The following is a 27,215-nucleotide window of genomic DNA, read 5'->3' on the forward strand; positions in this document are numbered from 1 at the left end:
TGTCTCCCTCTCTCTCTGCCCTTTCCCTCTCACACTGTCTCTCTCTCTCTCTCTCTCTCAAAAATAAACAAACATTAAAAAACAAAGTTTGTTTTTTAAAGAATATTAAAATATTAAGAATAATTTATTAAAATATTAAGAATATTTTAAGAATATTAGAAAAATATTCTTAATATTTTAATATTCTTTAACATTAAAGAAATTAAAGCCTGAATAGCTCAGTTGGTTAAGTGTTCACCTTTGGCTCAGGTCATGATCTTGCAATTCATGGGTCTGAGCCCTGCATTAGGCTTTGTGCTGACGGCTCAGAGCCTGGAGCCTGCTTCAGATTCTGTGCCTCCCTCACCCTCTGCTCCTCCCACGCTCATACTCAGTCTCTCTCTCAAAAATAAATAAATATTAAAAAAGAAAAAAATATTGAAAGTTTTGGGGCACTTGGATGGCTCAGTTGGTTTAGTGACTGACTTCAGCTCAGGTCATAATCTCACAGTTCCTGAGTTTGAATCCAGTATCAGGCTCTCTGCTGTCAGCCCAGAGCCTATTTCAGATCCTATGTCTCCTTCTCTCTCTGCCTCCCCCAACCCCTCTCAAAAATAAACAAACATAAAAAAAAATATATTAAAAGTTTTCAAAGTTTTGAAGCAAGGTGACTCCTTCTGTTCAGCAATATGTATATTTTATTTACTTATAAGCTTATTTATTTATTTATTTATTTTGAGAGAAACAGAGTACGAGCAAGGGGGGTGGGAGAGAGAAAGGAAGAGACAGAGAATCTGAAGCAGACCCCACACTGCCAGTGCAGAGCCTGATGTGGGGCTAGAACCCACAAATTGTGAGATCATGACCTGAGCTGAATCCAAGAGTTGGTCACTTAACCAACTGAGCCACCCAGGTACCCCAGCAATATGTAAATTTTAAAATGCTGACTTTTTATACATTCACACATTCCATAGCATTTTTAAAAAACAGAAAAGGATGTACTTCTAACTTTTAATTCAAAACTGGGCAATGTATCACTTCTCCAATGTCTTGGTTATGTCCATTATTCTACGTGCTTTGTGAACACTAGAATTATTACCAAGACTATTAACAAAATGCAAAAGAATAGCAATACAGAACCTATTCTGTATTGGTTCCTATCTTCTCACAGGCACATACAGACACTCATGACTTAAGAGAATCAGGAAAACAAAAGTTTGGACATCTTTTTTATCATGTGCTCAAGATTAGAATGTACTTCAATTTAGTTATAAATAAAATATTCATGGCATAGCAAATGGTTTCTCAATTTTAAAACAGCACCCCTACACGGGAAGGCACCTGTTCTGGATGACTATCATTATGAACCTTCAGGGAAGCCAAGTTAGTTTCATTAAGGTGTTCCTGTAACTCTGCTCACAGAACTAGGACCTGCCACTGGAAAGGCATCATGGTCTATAGAACCTGTCAGGAGCAAATGCCATCACCAGCAGATTAATTAAAAATCAAAACAAACAATAACACTTAGATCTCCTAAGGAAGACACAGGTGCGTAAAACTAATGATAGAGACAGCAGGAATAACATGACTGTGCTAGAGCAGGGGACTGGTACAGCCCAACTGACTGACTGAGTAAATAAGTAAGTGGCCGCATTTTCTAGAGTTCCAAAGTAAATAAAAAATATACAGTCCTTAATACAAATCTTTACTAAATTTTCTAGCCTATGAGACCTCTAGAAAGATTGGCTTTGTAAAATTACAGGTCTCTTGGGATTATCCACTTATTTTTTTTTCTCTCTCTAGGTAGAAAGATAGCCTTACCTTGTGAAGAGAGGAAGGAAGTAGGGTTCAAATTTCTGATCTTAACTAATTATCTCTGGAGTGTTATAGAAGAGAATGCCATGTGGGGACTTTTTTTTTTTAACCATATGCTTCCAAATACAGCATAATTTATTCTGCCTCAAATCCATCAGGTAGAGTATGCTAACCAATGTAACAAATTCTCCAAAATACTAATATCTATTAAACTCATCATCTTTTTTCTCTTTTTTTTCCTACTATGAACCTTGAATATATGATGCCTTGGTATCCTCTTCAAAGTCAGTTTTCTCATTTATCCTCCACACCTAATAATACTATTAATTTTTTCCTTTACACTGTGTGCATATCTAGCCCTTCTCCACCTTGCCACCAGCCCGGTTCAAGTCTTTACTGCCACTCACTGTCTTCACTATGAACAACATGTGAGTTGGCCTTCTTCACCCTAGACATTTCTGTCAATCTACCTATCACTGCTATGTAGAGATTCTTTCCTTAAAATCATTTTGACCAGGCTAGTTCTCTCCTCAAAAACCTTTACTTTTCCCCCCTCTTGTGTTAAGTTTTAAGCCTAAATTCTAGTCTGAATTTGAACACTCTTCACTATCTGGTTTTACACATGTTACTTCTCAACTTAGATTAGCCTCTATTCACTCTCAAATCTACCATCCCATCCCCTTGGTTTGTGCTATTTCTCCCTACCACCCTACCACCCCTCATCATGCTTTTTATTCCCTGGGCTCATCCAGACTCTTGAATTCATATCCCATTTCTTCATTAAATGTTCTTGACTATATACTCACTATTCTTCCCTTCTGCAGTAAACATGATAACATTTATGTCCTTCTCACATCATTTAAAATATTATGTCATAAGTTGCAGACTATTTTTAAATTGTCTGCCATTGTCTCATTGGTTTAATGCTACTTTTCTAAATGGAAATCACAGACTTCTATATTTGATATTACCTAGTAAAGTGATGAGCAAATGGCAGGGGCTCTAAATGATCTGTTGCTTGATTTTTTTTTTCAAGGCTGGTCCTGAAACAGTCCATGTCAGTTTTAACCCCATGCGTCTGTACTGAATGCATGTACATATTTCCCTGATGTGGTAAGATAATTTACCTGGAGAAAAATCCTTAATTTAACAGTCCAAGTGTTGGAAAGCCTTATAATTAACCAAAAGATCCAAAGAAACCAGCTCAAATAGCATTGTCATTGAAAAGCAGGAGTCAAATCATACCCAGTAGAGTCGGAGGGGGGGGCAGAAGGGGATGACCCAGATGTAAGGGCGGTCTCTGCTATGGAGGCCTCCTCCTGTGGTATTGGGTGGTGTTCAAAGAACTTGGAGACAAACAGCAAACTGTGAGGCAAAAACAAAAACAAAACAAAACAAACCTAACTTGTGCAAAACCCAGAAGCTTCACACATCAGAATACATTATAGAGTGAACAGAAATATTTGAGATCAAATTCCATTTTCACAAATGACTGTTAAAAATAATTAGTCATATTTTTGCCTAAAGGCTTATTTAAAAAAATTATATTGTACTTTAAAAGGCAAACTTATAATCTAGAACTAATTCTATCTAGCAAATTTCTATATATTAGAGGGGAAAAAACATGCTTTATGGTTAAGGAATTAGAAGAAAATGCATCTACTGTTAGGTTATATTACATCAAATGTACTTTAAAGTACAGAGTTGAATTCTCTGTGCTCAAGTGATCAAAAAAGTAATCAGACCTTAACGGTAGGATCAGCAACAACATTGAAAAAGATTACGGAGACTCAGTCTGATCTATTAGAGAAACTCTAGCATAAAGCAAATAGAAGTTTTAGAAATATACACTGGGTACAAAGATTTTATATATTACTTTCAAATAAACTGGGCAGGGGAGGTTGAAAGAGAGAGAAAAGAGAGAGAGAAAACACGTAATTTACAAAATAGTGACAGGATCAGAGCCCCTGATCTTTGATCCAAAAATATAGTTAACTTAATTGAAATCACACCTACTCTCCTCCCAAAAACCATCTATCAGTGATGTCTATGGGCAAGGGAACTTTATTCATTAGGAGAGAATATAATGCATAAATGAAATGTATAGCTGAATCAGAACTACAATTTGGGGGAGCAGTACTGGCTATACTATATAGTATTCTGTAGTCACCCTTTCTTTGTTCCCCCATAATTCTACTGGACAGAAAATTCCCAGACTCTAAGATACTCTAGTTTCACATTAAGAAAAGTTAAATGTAAAACGGTAGATAGAAAAGAGACTTTTTTTAAAAAACTACTTACTCAAGTTGGTCATAATTAACACACATCAGTGGAACCTCTGTACTACAGCGCTGGTGAAATTTATAACCACACGTTTGACAGCGAAAACCTTGGAAAAGCAGCTTTCGACAAAAGTCACAAAATGCTAATGTGAAAAAAGTTTTCCGTACCTGCAAAGTAAAAACATCAGAGAGCATTGTAAAAACTTTCAAGAATCTTTTTAGAAATCAACTTATTTGCTTAAAATAACAAATCTTTAATCTGTTCATATCATGAGAACTGCCTTACACACGAAGATACTAAAATGAAGACTGGGGGTTCAAGACCATAGATGGACTATATGTATTTATGTCCCACTCAATATCCAATTAAAAAACTCAGAGTCAAGAAGATGGAAAGTGAATATAAAAGACTGAAAACTATTTTCAACTTGACTCCATGAAAGTAAAAGTAGAGACGACAAGTAGGGAACAGGGGTGTGGGGGGAGGGAGGTGAAAGGAATGGTGAGGCCCACTTGAACAACTATACAACCAAAGGAGTTAAGCAACGCTTGTTCCTGCTGACAGAACAAGAAACAACGGTATATTACTTAAAGTTATAAAGATATCTGACAGAGAAACCTGTCTACAAAACAAAGAAACCAACAAAAAAACCTAAAAATTCACATTGAAGGAGAGAAGAAAGATGGTTGGAACACTACAAATGAGCTAATTCTCTATAAAATCAGTGATCAGTAAATGACAGCTGAGGTTGAGAAAGCAAGGAACTCTGGCTTAAAGTTATTACTTAGTAAAAGGCAAAAAATCACCCAAAGAGCTTTAAAACAGAAACAGACTAGGATAAGGGATAGGAAAATCATCTAAAAGACAATAGGAACCACTTTTAACAAATTATCAGAGGATTAGAACATCTAAATGCACTGTGAACATTCCTCCGTGGGAAACTTAAGAATTCACCTCAGAAGGCAACTGATCTACAACATGGGTCACATAAAAAGAACTGCGTGATAACTACTGAAGCCAGAAATTATTTTTAGACTATTTGTTTTACGTATAGAATAAGCAGAAAATATAAGAAAGATAAATACCAAAATGTTAACAAAGGCTACTTCAGAGTGGTGAAAGCATGGGTGACTATTTTGTCCTTTGTCTTTCCTATATATTCTCAGTTCAGTTCTGTCTCAGACAGTTTTAATCACAAACAACAGTAGGAAGTATATTTTACACCATGATCCAGGACGTACCTATATTCATGTTAACAGTATATACACTGAACATATAAAATGTACATCAGAACTTTCTATTACATGCAAATGCCTTTCATGAGCCAGTAAGTTGATTTCAATACCCACAGTTTACGAAACTCTTTTCAATAAACATGCATTTAACAGGATAAAAAGTTATTTAAAAATAAGGTCTCATCAAGAAAATGGTATATTGGCACATGACGCATTCCAGCTTTTTGAGAACATGCAGGTAATTTCAAAAGTGGCTCTTGCTTTCTTCACCTAAAAAGGTCTATGTATCACTTCCTAGAAAATATAAAAGGCAACTACTTGTTTTTAGCTTTCTTACTTTTCCATCTGTCTCTGGATATACAAGGAATTAGAAACTCTTTAACATTTATGTGGCCATTACTCGCCAACACAAGGATTTTTTGTATTTCTTGCAGAATCTCAGAAAGTAGAGCACAGAAAATTTCAAATCAGGTTCACAGGAATCGTTTTATAGTCACCTGATCCTCTTTGCTAACCATTTCTCACTCGTCTGATAATCTGTTTCATGAAGCCCTAATTTCTTTTTTCTTTTCTTTTTTTAAAATATTTTATATATTTCTGAGAAAGAGAGAGAGAGAGAGAGAGAGAGAGAGAGTGAGTGTAAGCAGGGGAGGGTCAGAGAGAGAGGGTGACACAGAATCTGAAACAGGCTCCAGGCTCTGAGCTGGCTGTCAGCACAGAGCCCAAAGCAGGGCTTGAATCCACGAACTGTGAGATCATGACCTGAGCCGAAGTTGGACGCTTAACCAACTGAGCCACCCAGGCACCCCATATATTTCTTTTTTTCATTAATCTACTCACTTGCAGTCTTTCTTCCCGTTACTGACTTCTACTTGAAACCTATGTGTATCAGGCTGTTTGTGTACATATAGGAGGAAAAAAACCCACAAGGCAGGAGAGGAGGAAGAAGGGAAGCAGAGAGGAATGGAAATGAGCAAAAGCAAACGTGGGTGTGTAGGGGTATAAACTGTGACATACACTTGAATACAGGAGTGTACTCCTGTCAATACAAGTGGGCAGAGGAAGGCAGATTTTCCTATTTTTCTACCTTTCCTGCCACCTCCACCCTGTCATTCCAAGGGACTCCTGGGATTCAGGCAAATACCAAAGGAATTGCTGTTATAACAGATTCTGAAGAATCGGGAGACATAAGCAGCTTTCCTTGAGTAGCCAGCAAAACCCAGCACAGAGAAGCGAAGAGAGGAATTATTTCCCTTTCTTAAGCAAAACACAGGCTTTTCCTCTGCCTATACACGGTACTCAGAACAACTATTCTAAAAAACAAATTCAATCCCAGGTCTCCCCTGTTCACAATCATTCAATTTCCAGTGATTTTGGAGAGACGTCCAAATCTTTAACGTGCCTTACAAAGACTCCGACGAGCTAGACTCTTCTTACTCTAGCCCAAACTCTCCCAGCACTGTAACAACCCCCTCTCCAATTTTATACCATCCCCTGAGCTTCCTTCAGGGCTGATGAGCACCATGCTTTCTCACTGTTCCTTCTGTTGGAAGTATTCTTCCTCATTCATTGGGCCTTAGCTTAGATATTCTTCCTTTGGGAACCTTTCCTGATGCTCCAAGGCCAAGGTAGGAGTCTCCACTCTGTGCATCTACTGTACTTTATACATACACAGTGATTAACAGTGTTTATCAAATGTTCTTATCGAATTATCTGTCTCTCTAGTCTAAGGTGAGGATATGGTTTTTCTCATTCATGGTTATAGCCCCAGATCAGAAACAGTGTTGGCAAATGGAGATTCTCAATAAATATTTACTGGCAAGTCTCCAACTGTGTTGTGAGGATTTCAATACTCTGGAACCAGGCTGCAGTTTGTTTTCATTATTCTCTTGTGGCAAGGACCTTCCTGAGGCATTAGATCTAACATTAGATCTTTCATCTCCACTTAACTAATTTCTAGCTAAGAAGAATAATTAAGAAAAAGAGTACTAAGCTATACTGTTTTGGGATTCTGAAAACTTAAAATTATCTTCATATGTATCCACCCTAAATTCGACAAATTAAAAAAAAAAAATCAATAGTAATGAACTTGCTAGGTCATCATTACAAAACTACTTGGTACATAGTAAATCTGACTGACAACATTCATCAGCCTAGGGTGGGCTCCGAGCCTGGAGCCTGCTTCAGATTCTGTGTCCCCCTCTCTCTTTGCCCCATTCTCCACTCACTCTGTCTCTCTCTCAAAAATAAACATTTGGGGCACCTGGGTGGCTCAGTCACTTAAGTGTCTGACTTTGGCTCAGGTCACGTTCTCACAGTTTCTGAGTTTGAGCTCCATGTCAAGCTCTGTGCTGACAGCTCAGAGACTAGAGCCTGCTTCACATTCTGTGTCTCCCTCTCTCCCTTTCTCTCTGTCCCACCCCTGCTCATGCTCTCCCTCTCACTCAAGACTAAGCAAACATAAAAAAATTAAAAAATAAATAAACATAAAAAAAGATGTCTTATTTACTGAAGCACAAAGTATTTGTCACTAATGGAGCCCTGAAAGCACAAACCCCCAAAGAAATCAGCTCATCATTCATCTGCTTTAGGAGTCCAGCTGTAACTGATCACCAAAGCACATGGCAAAGCACTTGATGCCCAGAGGTTAGCAATAACTATTTCCATCTAGAAAAGACAAACTATTGTCAAAATTCCATATATAATAGAAAGAAGTACATTCCTGCCTTATAGATCATTCTACTCCTGGCTTCTGCCTATCCTTTAGAGGGTAAGCTCTCAAACTCTGGGCACTATATCCTCATCACTAAGGTACAGATTCCTCATATTCCAGGTCTCATGCTGGTGAGACTTAGCTTTAGGCTAGATTCCAGCAAATGCAAACCCCAGATGAAGTGAGAAGTCCTCAAGGAGAGCTACTCCACTTCCATTAACTCATTATTCAGAAACATTTATACAAGTGTATCAAGCTGTATGCAAAAATTCTGTTTAGGTCTGTACAAAATTGATTTAAAAGTACCTTATATGTCTATTAATACAGGATGGTTAAATATGGACTATTATGCAATCACTATAAACATAAAGCTAGGTGTACTGATGTGGAAAGAGATCTATGATGCACTGCTGAATTTTTTTTTTTTTTAAGGTGAAGTACATCATACAGAATATGACTCCATCTTTAGCTTAAGGAAGAAAAGGGAAGGGAAAGGGAGGGGAGTGGAAGGGAGGGAAGGGAAGAAAAAAAGAGAAAGGAAAAGACTTTGGGCTCACATGCATAAGCACACATTTTTATACACAGAAAGAGTTTAGAAGACTACAAAATCACTAACAAATGTTTACCCTAGTAGGTATTTTCATTTTTTTACTTGATATATTTTTGTACCATTCAAATTTTCTTTCTAGTTCTTCAAAAAAAATTTTTTTTGAGAGAGAAAGTGCATGCACGCAGGGGATGGGCAGAAGGAGAGGGAGAGAGTGCATCTTAAGCAGGCTCCACCCCATAACTGTGACAGCATGATGGAGCCTAAATCAAGAAGTGGATGCTTAACTTACTCAGCTACCCAGATGCCCCTTCTTTTTAGTCCCTTGTAATGAAAGATATCTATTGCTCTTTCAAATTAAAAAGAAAGTATATGATTAAAATAAAATTCTAGTTTAAATACAAGGTTTTTAAATAACTGATTTTAACAGAGGTAAAATATCAATCCCTAAATTACTCATGCATATTGCATATTCCTTAAGTAAAAATTCATGCACAAGAACCTGAATGTTTTTGACATTTAGAAAAAATGCACAAGTACATACAAAGTTGTGAGTTGTAAGTGGAACATTTTCCAACACTTCTACATGCAATTCCTCTCCGGTGAGCCAGGAAATATCAGTGTCCCAGCCAATTGGTTTCTTCTCTCTGAAAAGTGTAGACACAGCCTTTCTTGGTTAGCATACCTAAAAATCTTCACATACCCCATGCTGAAGATATGAAAATTGGTTATTGAGGGGCTAGTAATGGTGAGGGAGGTTTGGCTCCCTGATCTTCCATCGTTAGAAATTTAAATGGCAATAAATTAATTTTTAAGTTTACCCCAAATAAATGTATCACTCTTGGACAAACAGCAGGGTAAAGAGATGTACTCTTTTCTTCAAGTCAGCTCCAGAAAAGACCTACAACAGCAGAAAATTGATTGTTCCTAGGGTTCCCCCTCCAAAAAAAAAAAAAAAAATCACAGGTACGGATTTATCTATCCATTCCAAAAAAAACAAAAAAAAAAGGGAGCACCTCAAGGGACACCATGCCCCAAAAAGGGTATTTTTTTTAACAGGGTTCAAAATCTGGGGGGTTTTGGCACAATTTTAGACACTTTTCTGAAAGAAAAATAATTTAATATGAAATGTTAATTTTGATAAGCCTTTTGTGAAACTGTGAGTTTATATTAAAAATAGGGACACGGGGAAGAGTCCATTATTCAAATAATTAAGTCACACCCTAAACAGTTCAAAAATTTTAAGATTCTCAAACATCAAATGAAGTCATTTGATCAGAATAACAAAATACTACCACCACACAAAATTATCTAGTATTAACTCCTCAAAAGGCCGGCAAGTTTTTTAAAGCTAACTTAATTTTTTTTCTAAACTTAAATTTTAACACCCTAGATTTGGGTAAAGATGCTACAGAAAACCCCAGAGTTCAATGTCTGAGGTTTTTTTTGCCTTTGTAAAACAAAATTTCACATCACATACAAACCATACCCATCCTGAATTCTGTAAACAGCACAGCACTCTGGGATTAGACCTCTCATCATCAGAGCTTTCTTTAGACTGTCCCGGACAGTAACTCCACATCTTGCGGGTACCTATGGTATCGTAAATATATGATATGAGGTAAAAGGAATAAATTCTCTATTTTTTGTATCATTTCAAAACAGCTCAATACTTTATCCTTATAATACTTTAAAATGTCATATGGATTACTATGTCAGATACAATATTGTTTATAGAGCTAACTTAATATTAAAGTAAAATTATGACCCAAGTATCTACTATTCATCAACTTAAAGCAAAATTGATTTTGCTTTTTATTAAAATTATGAAATATTTTGTACATATAAAAAGAGAATAGAGAAGTAGAACAGATTCCTATATACCCACAACTAAGAAATAACAAGTCAACATTTAAAGCAAAGTCATTTTTTAAAATTTGAATATAGCTGACACACATCACATCAGTTTCAAGGGTACAAAGTGTTTCAACTTCTCTATACATCATACTGTGCTCACAAGGTAGATGTAGGTACTGTCACCATACAATATTATAGTAGTATTATGGACAATATTCTTTATGCCTTTCATCACCATGACTTATTTTTTCCCCCATGACTTACTAATCCCATTAACTGTATCTCCCCCACTTCCCTTCACCCATCTTCCCTATCCCTCTATTCTCTGGCCCTCTGGCAGCCATCAGTTTGTTCTTTCTAGTTCTAGGTCTGATTATGCTTTGTGTTTGGTTATTCATTTGTTTTATTTTGTAGATTCCACATGCAAGTAAAATCATATGGTATATGTCTTTCTCAGTCTGATTTATTTCACTTGGCATAATACACTCTAGATCCATCCATGTGGTTGCAAATAGCAAGAGCTCATCTTTTTTTTTTAAATACTTTTTTTATATTGATTCATTTTTGAGAGAGAGAGAGAGACAGAGTGCAAGCAGGGGAGGGGTAGAGAGAGAGGGAGACACAGAATCTGAAGCAGGCTCCAGGCTCCAAACTGTCGGCACAGAGCACAACGCAGGGTTTGAACTCATAGACTGCAAGATCATGACCTGAGCCAAAGTTGGATGCTTAACTGACTTGAGCCACCCAGGTGCCTCAAGAGCTCATCCTTTTTTATGGTTTTGTAATATCCCTCTGTGTGTGTGTGTATGTGTGTGTGTGTGTGTGTGTGTGTATGTGCACGCATGTGCACACGCAACTGCTATGCCTAGGACTTTTAATACTATGTTGAATAAAATATGTTATTCATTCTTCCTTTTTTTAATAGTAGCCATTCTAATGGGTGTGAAGTGGTAGCTCCTTGTAGCTTTGATTTGCATATTCCTAATGATTACTGTTGAGCATCTTTTCATGTGTTTTTTGGCCATCTGTATATCTTCTTTGGAGAAATGTCTATTTAAGTCCTTTCCCCTTTTCTTAATCGGGTCATTTAGGGTTTTTTTTTTTTGCTGTTGTTGTTGTTGAGTTGTAGGCATTTTTAAAAATACGTTCTGAAGGGGCGCCTGGGTGGCTTAGTCAGTTAAGCGTCCAACTTTCGCTTGGGTCATGATCTCGCGGTTCGTGGGTTCGAGCCCCGCGTCGGGCTCTGTGCTGACTGCCAGCTCAGAGCCTGGAGCCTGTTTCAGTCTGTGACTCCCTCTCTCTCTGACCCTTCCCTGCTCACGCTCTCTCTCTCTCTCCTAGAAATAAATAAAACATTAAAAAAATTAAAAAAAAATACGTTCTGAAATATTAACCCCTTTATCATATATGTGATTTGCAAATATGAAAATAAGTTGTCTTATTCCATAAGTGGTCTTTTCACTGAGATGACTGTGTTCTGATTCACATGGTTTTGTGGGTTGTTTTAAAAATTTAAATACATGTTACTTAACTCATAGTGTAGTTATTGGTTTCAGAAGTAGAATTTAGTGGTTCATCACTTACATATAACACCCAATGCTCATTCCAACAAGTGCCTTAATGCCCATCACCTATCTACCCCACCCCCCGCACCCACTTCCCCTCTATCAACCTTCAGTTTGTTCTCTATAGTTAAGTCTCATATATTTTGCCTCCCTCTCTATTGTTATTTTATTTTTCCTCCCCTTCCCCTATGTTCATCTGTTTTATTTCTTAAATCCAACAGATTCTTAAATTTTAAATACCTTAAAACCATGGAATTTGTTTTTCTTTGACTTATTTCATTTAGCCTAATACACTCTAGTTCCATCTATGTTGTTGCAAATGACAAGGTTTCATTCTTTTTGACTGCCAAGTGATATTCCATTGTATATAAATATATCCTCTTTATCCATTCATCAGTTGATGGACATTTGGGCTCTTTCCATAATTTGGCTATTGTTGATACTACTCTTATAAACATTGGGGTGCATGTGCCCCTTTGAATCAGCATTTTTGTATTCTTTAGCTAAAAATGTAGCAGTGCATTTGCTGGGTCATAGGGTAGTTCTATTTTCAACTTTTGGAGAAAACTCTATTTTGTTTTCCAGAGTGGCTACATCAAAGCTTCTGATTCACAGTTTTTTAATTTTGATGTGGTCTCATTTCTCTATTTTTAAATATGCTGCCTGTACTTTTGGTGTCTTACCTAAAAAAGTACTGCCAAATCCAGTGTTGTGAGGATTTTCCTCTATGTTTTCTTCTAAGGGTTTTATAGTTTCAGTTCTTATGTTTATGCCTTTGATCTATTTTGAGGTAATCTGCATATAGTGTAAGGTAAATGTCCAACTTCATTATTTTCCACGTGCATATCCAGTTTTCCCAGCACCATCTGTGGAAGGGTCCCCCCCGCCATCTCCCCCCCAAGGGATTGTGGCACCCTTTTTAAAGATCCTTTGGCCATACATGTCATTTATTTCTGGACTCTTTATTTCATTGATTTCTATGTCTGTTGTCTATGCCACTCAGTTGGCATGTAAAAAGTTTTAAGATCAGAAAGTGAGACCTCTAACTTTGCTCTTTTTCAAGAATTCATGGCTATTCAGGATTCCTTGAGCCTCCACATGAATTTCAGGATGGATTTGTCTATGTCTGCAAAAAGCACTGTTGGGACTTTAAAGGAATTGAATTAAATAAAACTGCCAAGTTGTTTTCCAAGGTGACTGTACCATTCATTATACATCCCCACCAGCAGTGTATAAAAACTTGTTATTCCACATAATAGCTGCCAATATTTGGGACAACCACTCTTTCATTCCAGCCATTCTAGTAGGCATGTAGTGATATCTCGTGCTTTTAGTCTGCATTCCCCTAATGACCAATGATGTTGAATATCTTCTCATGTGTTTATGTACTATCTACACATCTTCTTTTGTGAAGCATCTGCTCAAATCTTTTGTCTATTTTTTGAGTTGTTTGCTTTCTTACTATTGAGATCAAAGAGCTCTTTATAATGCTCTGGATACAAGTCCTTGATCAGATATATGTTTTGCAAAGTTTAGTCTATGGTTTGTCTTTTTACTCTCTTAACACTGTGTTTCAAAGAGCATTAAGTTTTTAATTTCGATGAAGTCCAGTTTATGAATATGTTCATAATAGATTTTGTTTTTGGTGTCTTATTTATGAAATCACTGCCAAATTCGAGGTCACTGAGATCCTCTCCTATGTTTTCTTCTACAACTTTTATAGTTTAGGTTTAATTTTTACTTTTCATTCCTTCATCTGTATTCAACTTTATAAAGTAATTTTTGGGTAGTTCCTTCAAGCAGAGCATGGGAAAGGTAAATTCCTTATCTGGAAAGGCCTTTATTATTGTACCTTCAACTCATATTTTAGCTAAGCAACTTAACAGGCATCTCTCAGCATTCTGAGTTTAGTATCCTATGGTCTTCCGGCTTCTCCAGCTGCTACAATAGTTTTTTATAATCTAATTGTAGTTTTTTTATTATAGATCATTCTTCCCTAAATAGTTTTAAAATAGTATTCTTTCATTTTGTTATGTCTAATAATTATGAACTAAAGCTTAGTTATACAATTCAGGGTCTGTGTTTCCCAAATTGTTAGATTCATGTCTCACAAACATCAGGCATCATTTCTTTGAATTCTGCTCTACTCCTTTATTTCTATTCTCACTTTCTGGAACTCTTTTCAGGCATATAATGAAACTATTCATTTCATCTTTCATACCTCTTAGCCTCTCTTTCATATTTTCTTTTGACTCTCTTACCTTTCACAGTTTATTAATTCTCCCTTCAGTTGGATTTAATCTACTTTTTAATCTTATCCACTTAGGTTTTTTAAAAAAATATTCTAATTTTTATTTAGCATTTTGTCAGCTGTTCTGTAATATGCTGTAACTACTTGAGATGTTGAAATTTTATTTAAAGTTGCCTTGCTACTTCATCAAATCAGATGTTCATTAGTTTTTGTTCCTTAGTGACAACGGTTTCTTTTAAACTTTCCATTGTTCCTTTGGTCTATGTTCTTTGTATTTTTCCAACTCTATTATGAAAATTTTCAAACACAGAAAATTAGAAGGAATGATGCAATTAACATCCAAATTCTTTCTATTTAGATTCTAAATTTTGTTTCATGTTAATTTTCTCTAACATTTTGTTTTCCATCTTACCATTTGAAACTAAGTTCAAAACTGATTGACTGAGATAGAAGTCAGAATAGTGGTTACTCTTGAAAGTGATTACCGAATTGCAGGGGGCTTGGGAGAACCCTTCGCAAGCACTAAAAACGGTCTATATCTTCATCTTCAGGGCACTTACATATGTAGAAAGTCACTCAGCTGTACACTTGAGATTTGTGTACTTTATTGTGCCTAAGTTTTATTTAAAAAAAAAAAAAAAAGACGGTAGAGAAAGCTGTGTCATGACAATTTACCTCTAAGTACTAGAAAATGTATTTCCTAAGAATAAAGATATTTTCTTACATAACTACATTCCTGTTATCACACTCAGGAAAATTAATAATTCCATAATAACATATTTAATCAACATTCACCATTTCCCATCACAACAATGCCTTTTACAGCTCTTCCACAACCTAGTCCCAAACTCGGATCACACACTGGATTTCTTTACGTCTCTTTAGTCTTGTTTAGTTGTAGAATAATACCCAATTTTTTTTTTAATCTTCTGTGACACTTGACGGAGGAACAAGGGGGAGAAGAAGGGCGGAAATGGTGGGGGAAAGGGAGAGAGGCAAACCATGAGAGACTCTTGAATGCTGACAAAAACTGAGGACTGATGGATGTGGGGGGGAGGGGGGGATGGGCATGGAGGAGGGCACTTTGGGGATGAGCACTGAGTGTTATGTAGAAACTAATTTGACAATAAACTATTTGTAAGAAAAAAAAAAAATCTTCTGTGACACTGAATCTAGGCCATCTGTCTTACAGAATGTCCAAATTCTGAATTTATCATTTCTTCATGGCACTTAACTTTTTCTTCCATCCCTTGTGTTTCTTGTAAAATGGAAGGTTTGGAAGCTTAACATTCAATACAACCATCTTTAGCAAGAATACTTCATAGATGGTAACTGTCATCCACTGAGTAAAATTTTAAGACCACCTACAAGTCCTATTTGGTGTCTTCTTAGGAGTTCTGCTGTTTTTAAGTCTTCTAATGTGCTGATAGGCTCTTTCCTTGTATATTTCATAACACGGGATTTTGAACTTGTCAGCAGGTATTATCTATATGAATTTCATGAGACCTAGATCAGCTAAAGAGGGTTTGCATTTGCTTCTACACAGTGTCTGAGTGCTATTATCTCTCCAGGACTAGTTGTTGCATTGAAAGTTCCTGGACAGCACCCATAAGTATAAATATGAATCCCACACCATGATGAGAACAGGCCTATAATTAGGAATTCAAAAGGGAAGCTTTACATTTTATCTGGACCACTGGTGAAGACAGACAAGTTTCATTGTTATTTATGTATGCTGAGTAAGTAGATTCTCTTCCAGTTCACCCTTTTGCTGAAGATAAAGTTCCTCAAAGACTCAGCTTTATGCCAGGATTTGAATTCCAACTAACTTTGTGACACCGCTGAGAGCCTAGTCTTGCATCTCCACACAATGATTGATACTCACATCCCTTTGTTGCACAAAGTGACAAATGACCTCAATGGAGGCCACTATAGCTTCCAGGCTATAGACCAGTCATCAAACTTTTTCTATGAAAACCTAGCACTACTACTAATGCTGTGTGAGGAAAAAAAGAATAAAACTACTTTGACTTCAGTTGTATTTGGAAATGAAAAGGTTTTTTATTAACTTCAAAAGCAACCACGTGCATTTTTAAAAAGTAGCGATGTATACAGATGCATTATTTATTAAAGGCAATAACAGTACTTGTATTCAAGGATTAAAGACCATCCATAAAATTGTGCAGATTTCAATTCTTTAAATGTTTCTTACAGATGATCAGCAAAAGCTATGTAGACAGAGGAAAAATATCAAGCACACTAAAAATTGAACATTTGATAATAAGTCCAAATAGGGATTTCTCAAGGGCAAAGAACAAAGCTTACCTGACACATGTTAAACAAACAAGCTCAAGTCTTGAAATTCTTTTTGATTCTGAACTAGTACTTAGGCTTGAGTCTGGTTCAAGTTTGGTAGGTAGGTTAAAATGTCAAATCTGACACTAAACACAATACAATTTGTTCCAATTAAGAGACACAGACATTGGCACCAATTAATTATGTCTTTTCCACTCCTGTTTGAAATGGATGCTTCCATTTGCATGACCACGGAGTATGGAGTGATAATATATCATTTTCAACAACTACTCTTTCTGAAAAACACAAAGAAAAAGCAATGATGATATTAAAAGTTGACTCACCACTGTCCTCTGTTTATTGGGCAGGAAGACTCTAACGATAGGTTTTTGCGGTGACTTGGGATTGCTCCGTGATACATCTGTGGGATTTTGAAAAACTGAAAGAGATGAAGGTAGCACTGAAAGGCTAGAAGAGGAAGAAGATGTAACGGTGTCCGTTGATGCAGAGCTAGAAACAGAAAAATCAGTTCCATTCCCCAGGGATTCCAATAACTGTTGTTCTCTCTGTTGGAGGGCATCTAGCTTGCTGGTGTATTCTTCATAGGCCTATAAAATAAAGTAGACTTACATTGAATCTGACTTTTTCCTGACAGTAACAAAAGGAAATGTGAAATTTAAGTCTTTGATTATAATCTCTTTATAATCTAGCTAATAGGGTTTTAAGTACAAGTTATAAAATCAGTGCTGAAAGTACTGTAAATTAATACTTTTAAATTGATAAATTTTTTGTGAAAAGACAGTACATTGCATTGAGAAATCAACAAACATATAAATGTCCATGAATGTTAATTTTAAAATGTATTTACAATATTCTGGTCACATTGCAATTGAAAAAATTTTTTAGTGTTATTTATTTTGGAAAGAGACACAGTGTGAGCAGGGGAGGGGCAGAGAGAGAGGGAAATACAGAGTCTGAAGCAGGCTTCAGGCTCTGAGCTGTCAGCACAGAGCCTTATGCAGGGCTTGAACTCAAGAACCATGAGATCATAACCTAAGCCAAGGTCAGACCCTTAACCGACTGAGCCACCCAGGTGCACCTGGTCATATTGCAATTTAACTTCCAAACCACACACCCAACATAAGGTAAAATACTATACTAAATCAAGGATAAGTAGTCTTGCTATTAAAAAAAATTTTTTTTGAGGAAACGGTAGGCATATAAAGTTTCATACCTTTCTGCCCTCCAAAGAACAGAAAGAGAAGTTGAAAAGGAAATGAGGGGTTAAATGAGATCTGTCAAAAAATAAGACTCAGGTAGTGTCAGACCTCACCATTACCACCAAAATCTCAATAGGGCTTAGAAGATGTATAACTGCCACCTTCTTTCTGAAATACGTATTAGTTAAAATACTTTGTTCTCTTCACTATGGATCTCTGATGATCCCATCAAATACTACTTAGAGAATAAAATTTTATTTGTAAAGGTGGTTTATGTCCTCCAGTCAAGAAATTCTGGTGCCATTATCCACCAGGGTATCTTTCTAAAAGTTTCATTTGATCAAAGCTATAAAGTCAAATGACTACATAAGACACAATATTCTAAAAGCAACAAGAATTTTGAAAACAGAGTGATATTGAAAGTAAAGAGATGGAATAAACTGGAAATTATAGGTCCATGGTTTTTTAGGGCAGTGGAAATCACCCTCACCCACACCATGGTCCACCAAAATTCTCTCTACATACATACAGAGATGTAATACCACAAACATTTATAAAAGGCTACAAGGGAGAATCAAAGATTTAAAAATTTCTCATCATTCATGGAGTTTATTATTACAGAGGCACAGGTGGATATATTTTAATATGTTTAAGTGTTATACATAAGAAATAAAGGACATTCTTGATACAAATTGAGAATAAGGTAGGATTATGTTAGCATTTAGATAGATGGAGTTAAGTGGGGGAAAAGAGAGTACTGTGTACAGGAGAAATTCTGCAACAAAGTAAAGAGGTAGGAAATTTTAAGGCATAGAGAGAAAACTATAGTATAGCTGCATGCAATTCAGTATCTGGGACATAGCAAGGTATCAATATATGTTTGTGGAATTAAATGAAGAATAGCAATACAGGGAAACAAGCACTAAAACTGGAAAAGTGGGTAAGGGATCACCTTGTAGAGGGTGCTATGAAGCCTGAACTTCATTCTAGAAGCAATGGAGGATTTTCAAAGATAGAGAATGAAGGAGACATTTTATTTCAATGAAGACCACTAAATGTATTTGCTATGCTAAATCTTAAAATATAATTTTGAAGCACAAAAAAGGAAAATAGTAAAATGAGCCATTGAGGTAAAGGGCCTAAACTACAACTAAAAGCCCTCTGTTTTACAACTTACTAGCTACCCTACCCTGATTCTTGAAATGTTTCATAGCATTTTGAAGCATTATAATCAAATCAATTTAAAATGATCTGAATTGTATTGCTGTGCTAGCTTTCAGTTCCAAGAGCTATTACAACGTCTCTTTCAATATGATCCACTTATCAAGCCTTTAATCAATTAGCATATACTGAGCATACATGTGCCTGGCGCTGTTTGGGGCTCAAACTACAAAAACAAAGACTGGCACAATTCCTAACCTAGGAAGATCACATACATGCAGTCTGGGAGATAAAAAATCTCCCTTGCATGTATCAAATCTTATTTACTATCCTCCGGGCAAGTACATTTACTACACAAAGTAAGCCTTAGGGAAACAGAACGCACTTAAGCAATAAATTTTATTTCTTTATCAAAGTGTTAGTCTTAATTTTTGAAAATTTACTGTTCCCACCATTGTGGATTCCAAACCATTATTTCACTGCATTTATCAATAGCTCTTTCCTTTTATTAAGTACAAAGCAGTTTCTTATTCCACCTCTATCCATCCTCACAGCTGCCATCTATCAAGGCACTTGTCTGTCTTCTGTACCTGGCTTGGCTCATTTCATCCCATTATCCTTGACGCATTCAGTGTGGATTACTCTTTTAACATCCCTGCCTTAAATTGCTCTAACATTCTTATTTCTAAAGGTATTTATTTTCATTCTACCTTCAAAGATTCAGGAGTTCCAAATGATGACAAAACCTCAGTTTGGAACCTTCCCTGTCCCAAACACACCTTCTCAAGTTTCCATCTTGCTACATTAATCTGTTCACGATCACCATTAACCCCTTAAATTTGGGTCTGGACTGTCTTACTGCCCCTACTTCATGGGTCACCATTTCAATAATGCCACTAGTAACATATTTGATGTTCTAATTTTTTTACCAACTTGTTTGTCAAATACAAATCTTTAGTAAATTCTAACCATTCAATTATTCCATTTTTTTTCTCTCAGGTTACCACACACTGCTAGAGAAGACAGTGAGATGGGGTGCCTTGGTGGCTCAGTCGGTTAAGCGTCAGACTTCAGCTCAGGTCATGAGTTCGTGGTTCGTGGGTTCGAGCCCCACATCAGGTTCTGTGCTGACAGCTCAGAGCATGAAGCCTGCTTCAGATTCTGTGTCTCCCTCTCTCTCTGCCCTTCCCCCACTCATGCTCTGTCTCTCTCTGTCTCAAAAATAAATAAACTAATAAAAAAAAAGACAGAAGTAAGACAAGGCCAATTAGTTCCATTATCAATTTGTGGAAATTAGTCCTTTACACTAGTACCTGAAAATGTTTACTTATTTCTAACATCATCATATGACATTTTTCACAATACTTACTCCAACCTTTTTTCTTTTTTTTTACAGAATGGTCTTTATTTATTTTTTTATTTTACAAATAGTTTATTGTCAAATTGGTTTCCATATAACAACCAGTGCTCATCCCCACAAGTGCCCTCCTCCATGCCCATCTCCCCTCTCACCCCCACATCCATCAGTCCTCAGTTTGTTTCTCAGCCTTCAAGAGTCTCTCATGGTTTGCTTCTATTCCTTTCCCCCACCATTTCCCCCCTTCTTCTCCCCCATGGTCCTCAGTTAAGTTCCTCCTAATCCTCCTATAAGTGCAAACATGTGATATTTGTCCTCTGCCTGACTTATTTCGCTAAGCATAACAACACCCTCAAGGACCATCCATGTTGCTACACATGGCCAGATTTCATTGTTTCTCATTGCCATGTAGTATTCCATGGTATAGATAAACCACATCTTCTTGATCAATTCGTCCATGGATGGACACTTAGGCTCTTTCCATGTTTTAGCTATTGTTGAGAGTGCTGCTATGAACACTGGGGTACATGGGCTTCGATGCCTCAGCATTTCTGGATCCCTTGGTAAATTCCTAGCAGTGCTATTGCTGGGTCCTAGGGGAGTTCTATGGTTAGTTTCCTGAGGAACCTCCACACTGTTTTCCAGAGGGGCAGCACCAGTTTACATTCCCACCAACAGTTTAGGAGGGTGCCCGTTTCTCCACATCCTCGCCAGCATCTAGAGTTCTCTGATTTGCTCATTTTAGCCACTCTGACTGGCGTGAGGTGGTATCTCAGTGTGGTTTTGATCTGTATTTCCCTGATGAGGAGGGATGCTGAGCATCGTTTCATGTGAATGTTGGCCATCTGGATGTCCTCTTTGGAGAAGTGTCTGTTCATATCTTCTGCCCATTTCTTCACTGGGGTGTTTGTTTTTCAGGTGTGGAGTTTGGTAAGTTCCTTATAGATTTTGGATATTAACCCTTTATCTGATATGTCATTTGCAACTATCTTTTCCCATTCTGTCGGTTGCCTATTAGTTTTGTGGGTTGTTTCCTTTGCTGTGCAGAAGCTTTTGATCTTGATGAGATCCCAATTGTTTATTTTTGCTCTTGATTCCCTTGCTTTTGGGGATGTGTCAAGTAAGAAGTTGCTGCGGTGGAGGTCAAGGAGGTTATTTCCTGCTTTCTCCTCTAGGATGTTGATAGTTTCCTGTCTCACATTCAGGTCCTTTATCCATTTTGAGTTTATTTTTGTGCATGGTGTGAGAAAATGATCTAGTTTCATTCTTCTACATATTGCTGTCCAGTTCTCCCAACACCATCTGTTAAAAAGGCGGTCTTTTTTCCATTGGATATTCTTTCCTGCTTTGTCAAAGATTAGTTGGCTGTATACTTTTGGGTCCACTTCTGAGTTCTCAATTCTGTTCCATTGGTCTATGGGTCTGTTTTTGTGCCAATACCATACTGTCTTGATGATGACAGCTTTGTAGTAGAGGTTAAAATCTGGGATGGTGATACCTCCCGTTTTGGTTTTATTTTTCAGTATTACTTTGGCTATTCAGGGTCTTTTGTGGTTCCATACAAATTTTAGGATAGTTTGTTCTAGTTTTGAGAAGTATGCTGGTGCAATTTAGATTGGAATTGCATTGAATGTGTAGATTGCTTTGGGTAGTAATGACATCTTAACTATATTTATTCTTCCTATCCATGAGCATGGAATGTTTTTCCATTTCTTTGTGTCTTCTTCAATTTCCTTCATAAGTTTTCTATAGTTTTCATCATACAGATCTCTTGTATCCTTGGTTAGGTTTATTCCAAGGTATTTTATGGTTTTTTGTGCAATTGTGAATGGGATCAGTTTCTTGATTTCTCTTTCTGTTGCTTCATTGTTGGTGTATAAAAATGCAACCGATTTCTGTACGTTGATTTTGTACCCTGCAACTTGGCTGAATTCTTGGATCAGTTCTAGTAGGCTTCTGGTGGAGTCTGTTGGGTTTTCTATGTAGAGTATCATGTCATCTGCGAAGAGTGAAAGTATGACTTCCTCTTTGCCACTTCTGATGCCTTTGATTTCCTTTTGTTGTCTGATGGCTGATGCTAGGACTTCCAGCACTATGTTAAACAACAGTGGTGAGAGTGTACATCCCTGTCGTGTTCCTGATCCAGGGGGAAAGCTCTCAGTTTTTCCCCGTTGAGGATGATGTTAGCTGAAGGCTTCTCATAGATGGCTCTGATGATGTTTAAGTAGGTTCCTTCTATCCCGACTTTCTCTAGAGTCTTTATTAAGAAGGGATGCAGTATTTTGTCAAATGCTTTTTTGGCATCTATTGACAGGATCATATGGTTTTTATCTTTTCTTTTATTGATGTGATGTATCACATTGATTGATTTGCGAATGTTGAACCAGCCCTGTAACCCAGTAATGAATCCCACTTGATCTTGGTGGAAGATTCTTTTTATGTGCTGCTGGATTCGATTTGCAAGGATCTTGTTGAGGATTTTTGCATCCGGATTCATCAAGGATATTGGCCTGTAGTTCTCTTTTTTTGCTGGATCTCTGTCTGGCTTGGGAATCAGAATGATGCTGGCTTCATAAAATGAGTCCGGGAGTTTTCCTTCGATTTCTATTTTTTGGAATAGCTTGAGAAGAATTGGGATTAATTCTGTTTTAAATGTCTGGTAGAATTCCCCAGGGAAGCCATCAGGTCCAGGGCTCTTATTTGTTGGGAGATTTTTGATAACTGATTCGATTTCTTCACTTGTTATGGGTCTGTTCAGGTTTTCTATTTCTTCCCGTGTGAATTTTGGTAGTGAGTGTGTGTTTAGGATAATTTATCCATTTCTTCTAAATTGTCCAATTTGTTGGCATATAATTTTTCATAGTATTCCCTGATAATTGCTTGTATTTCTGAGGGGTTGGTTGTAATAAGTCCATTTTCATTCATGATTTTGTCTATTTGGGTGCTCTCTCTTTTCTTTTCAATAATTCTGGCTAGAGGTTTGTCAATTTTGTTTATTTTTTCAAAAAACCAACTCTTGGTTTCATTGATCTGTTCAATTGTTTCTTTGGTCTCTATGTTATTTATTTCTGCTCTAATTTTTACTATTTCTCTTCTTCTACTGAGTTTAGGGTGTTCTTGTTGCTCTGCCTCTAGTTCCTTTAGGTGAGCTGTTAAGATTTTGGACTTGCGCTTTTTCTAATCTCTTGGAACAGGCCTACTCCAACCTTTTCTATGCTTCTCTGGCTCCTTACTTTCATCAGCCAATCTTTAATTCACTCAGAAAATAGCATTACCTTCAAATTTACTCCGAAGGTCAAAGCCATCAAATAAAAGCTTACTCTTCTTTCTTTGTCCAAGCAATTCTCCACACCTTTCCCTATCTCTCTTTTCTTTTAATTTTATTTGAGAGAGAGAGAGAGAGAGAGCGCACACGAGTGGGAGAGAGGGGCACATGGAGAGAAAAATCTTAAACAGACTCCATGCTCAGTATGGAGCCTGAAAGCGGGGCTTGATCCCAGGAACCCAGGAGCATGACCTGAGCCAAAATCAACAGTCGGACGCTCAACCCACTGAGCTATCCAGGTGCCCTCCTCATCTGTCTTCTGTTCTCATTTAATAATGGCACTGAGTGTTCAGGGCCTCTGCAGAGGTCTTGGTACACTGTCATCCCCATTTTCTCTTCTATCACCTACTTTTCCTCTGTTTCCTTACTCAGCAAATATGAACAAGTCCTCACACTTGGGAGGGTGGCACACCTCAACCACCACCACTATCATTACAAAATTCTTGTGGTTCTTGACAATGCTGCAGATACCAGATACTTTTTCAGGATGAAGCTTTCTCCAAACTCTATTCTTTCTCATCAGAATCCTACTTATTTTTCAAAGTCCAATTCAAAGCTTTGCTTAATAAAACCCAAAAGAAGTATTCTTTCTCTTCACCTCTTTTAAACTATTATCATGTTTCTTTATATGACTGTTTCTCTCATTATGAAAAAATTTTCTGAGGATTAAATGAGATAATATAGGTAAAAGAAGTTACTACAGAGGCTACCACATAGCAAAAACCCAATAAATACTGTTCTTAGTAGGAATAAGTAGTACTAGCAATTGTTGTAATGTTTATTACTGTTATCACTATATTAGTTGAGTTCTTAACATGACTCTACTAAATTGTAAGCTAGATGAAGGCACAGATCATGTCAGCTGTTTTTGAATTAAATAATACAAAAACAGTTAATATTATTAAGGTAACAATTTTCCCCAAATTGATCTACAGATTCACTGCAATCCTTATGAAAATCCCTATGGCTTTTTACAGAAATGGACAAGCCAAACTTAAAATTCATATGGAAGTACACAGGAAGCCCAAAATAATCCTGAATAAAGTTAGAGGCTTCGTATTTCTTTGTTTCAAAAATTACTATAAAGGTACAGTAATAAAGACACGTGTATTGGAATAAGGATACACATATAGAACAACACAATAGAACTGAGAATCCAGAAATAAAGGCTTACATTTATGGCCAACTGATTGTTGACAATGGTGCTGGTACCACTGAATATCTACATGCATAAGAATGAAGTTGGACTAATACCTAACATTCAAAAATTAACTCAAAATGGACCATACACCTAAAATTAAGAGCTAAAACTAAAAAGTTCTTAGAAGAGGGCCACCTGGGTGGCTCAATTGGTTAAGTGTCTGACTTCGGCTCAGGTCATGATCTCTCAGTTTGTGGGTTGGAGCCCTGAGTCAGGCTCTGTGCTGACAGCTCAAAGCCTGGAGCCTGCTTCAACTTCTGTGACTCCCTCTCTCTCTGACCCTAACCTGCTCAGGCTCCATCTCTCTCTCAAAAATAAACATTAAAAAAATTTTTTTAATTCAAAGTTCTTAGAAGAAAACATAGGAGTTAATCATCATGAACCTTAGAATAAGCAAGAATTCTTAGATAGGACACACTAAAATCACATCAACCAAAGAAAAAAACAGATAAATTGCACTTCTCAAAATTAAAACTTTGGTACTTCACAAGACACCACCAAAAGAATGAAAAATAAATCCTACAAAATAGGAGAAAATACTTAAAAAAATCATCTCTCTTAAGGATCTACTATCCAGAATATACAAAGAACTCTCACAACTGAACAATAACCCAGTTTAAAAAATGGGCAAAAAATCTGAACTGATATTTTTCCCAAAGAAGCACATGAAAAAGATGCTTTAACATTTTTAGTTTAAAACTATAAGCATGACTGTTTAAAAGACAACCAAAAAACAGTAAGTGTTGGTAATGACATGGAGAAATGAAAAACCTCATGCATTGTTGGTGGGAATTTAAAATGGTGCAGCCACTTTAGAAAACAGTCTGGTAGTTCCTCAAAAAGTTAAAACATAAAGTTACCACAGGACACAGCAATTCCATCCCAAGGCAACTGACAACATATATTACACAGAAACTTCTGTATGAATGTTCATAATAGCTTTATTCATGATCATCAAAAAGTGGAAACCCAAATGTCAACTGATAAATGGGCAAACAAAAGTTGATATATCCATATGAGGGAATAAAAAGGAATAAGTGCTACATGGATGAATTTTGAAAACATTATGCTAAGTGAAAGCAGTCTGTCACAAAATGCCGTATCCTGTATGATGCCATTTACACAAAGTGCCCAAAAAGGTAAATCTATAGAAATACAAAGTAGATGAGTGGTTGCCAAGGGCTTATGGGAACAACTGTTAATGGGTAAAAGGTTTCTTTTTAGGGTGATGACAATGTTTTGGAATTAAGATAGTGGTGATGACTGCACAACTTTGTGCCTATACTTTAAAAACCCACTGAATGGTACACTTCAAAAAAGTGAATCTTATAGTATGTGAATCATTTCTCAAGTAAAAATGGAAGGGGCATCTGGATGGCTGGGTCAGTGGGGTATGCAACCTCAATCTCAGGGTTGTGGGTTCAAGCCCCACATTGGGTGGAGAGATTACTTAAAAATAGAATCTTGGAGGGAAAAAATGGGAGGAAAATTATCTAAGGACCTATTTTAAGCAAATGGGAAAAAGCAGTGAAATAAACAATTTTATCAATAGTTCATCAAATTTATTACTGAACTTCATTTCACAAGATACAATGAAATCTTGCAGACTGCCCAAGGATGCTATCTAATAGACTGCTCTGTATTCCACAGGAAGCACCTTGCTAGTATTCTTTTCACTTGTTTTAATAAAACGTCTCTGCAATTACCCTGGGTTCTACACAGATTAAAGATCAAAAAGGCTGTCAGGACCATAATAATCATATAGCAGTTAAGAGCAGATGCTGAATTCATAATGTCTGGATTCAGACTTTGTGCCTGAGTTTCTTCATCTATAAAATGAGAATGAGAATAGGAAGTATAACTCATAGGGTAGGTTGAAGATTAAATGATCTACTATCTGCTTGGAACAGTGCCTGGTACACAGCCAATAACAAATGTCAGGAGCTACTACTGTTACTATCTTTGTCTGCAGGGCACTCTGGCATGTATGTAAATTCTGTGGTGGCTAGGACTCGGTGTGTAACACCAGGTATGTAGGGTGATTCCAGAAACACTATTCCTTCTCTTCTGGAATCCAATATGTCAAGTCCAAAAAGAAGAACCTATTACTAGAAAAGCATCTAGCATTGTATCTTACACACACAAGGCATTCAATAATTTGTTGGATGAAGGAAGAGAGAAAAATTGGGAAAAAAAGAAAAAATACTGGGAAATGATTCGTCAAGGCAAACTTATCTTTTCCTCCTTTGGATGGTGATTTAAAAAGGGAACCATGGGGAGCCTGTATGGCTCAGTTGGTTAAGTGTCTGACTTCAGCTCAGGTCATTATCTCATACTTCGTGGGTTCAAGCCCCTCACTGGGCTCTCTGCTGACATCTCAGAGCCTGGACACTGCTTTGGATTCTGTGCCT

The 27,215-nt window shown here is 36.8% G+C and overlaps 1 protein-coding gene across 2 annotated transcripts in view; it reads right to left on the reverse strand.

Annotated features, from left to right (window-relative positions):
- The window catches only part of BRAF (B-Raf proto-oncogene, serine/threonine kinase), a 160,645-nt gene that overhangs the window by 61,992 nt on the left and 71,438 nt on the right, over positions 1-27,215 (reverse strand). For both annotated transcript variants that reach the window (XM_039233982.1, XM_039233983.1), the window contains exons 3-7: positions 16,885-17,148; positions 10,062-10,165; positions 9,117-9,219; positions 4,096-4,244; positions 3,040-3,159 (exon numbers count right to left, since the gene is read on the reverse strand). In XM_039233982.1, the coding sequence (XP_039089913.1) occupies positions 3,040-3,159; positions 4,096-4,244; positions 9,117-9,219; positions 10,062-10,165; positions 16,885-17,148 (740 nt within the window). The remainder of the gene's footprint in view (positions 1-3,039; positions 3,160-4,095; positions 4,245-9,116; positions 9,220-10,061; positions 10,166-16,884; positions 17,149-27,215) is intronic.

This window comes from Hyaena hyaena, unplaced genomic scaffold, assembly GCF_003009895.1.
Source record: "Hyaena hyaena isolate Hyena2069 unplaced genomic scaffold, ASM300989v1 scaffold_82, whole genome shotgun sequence".
NCBI classification, from domain to species: domain Eukaryota; kingdom Metazoa; phylum Chordata; class Mammalia; order Carnivora; family Hyaenidae; genus Hyaena; species Hyaena hyaena.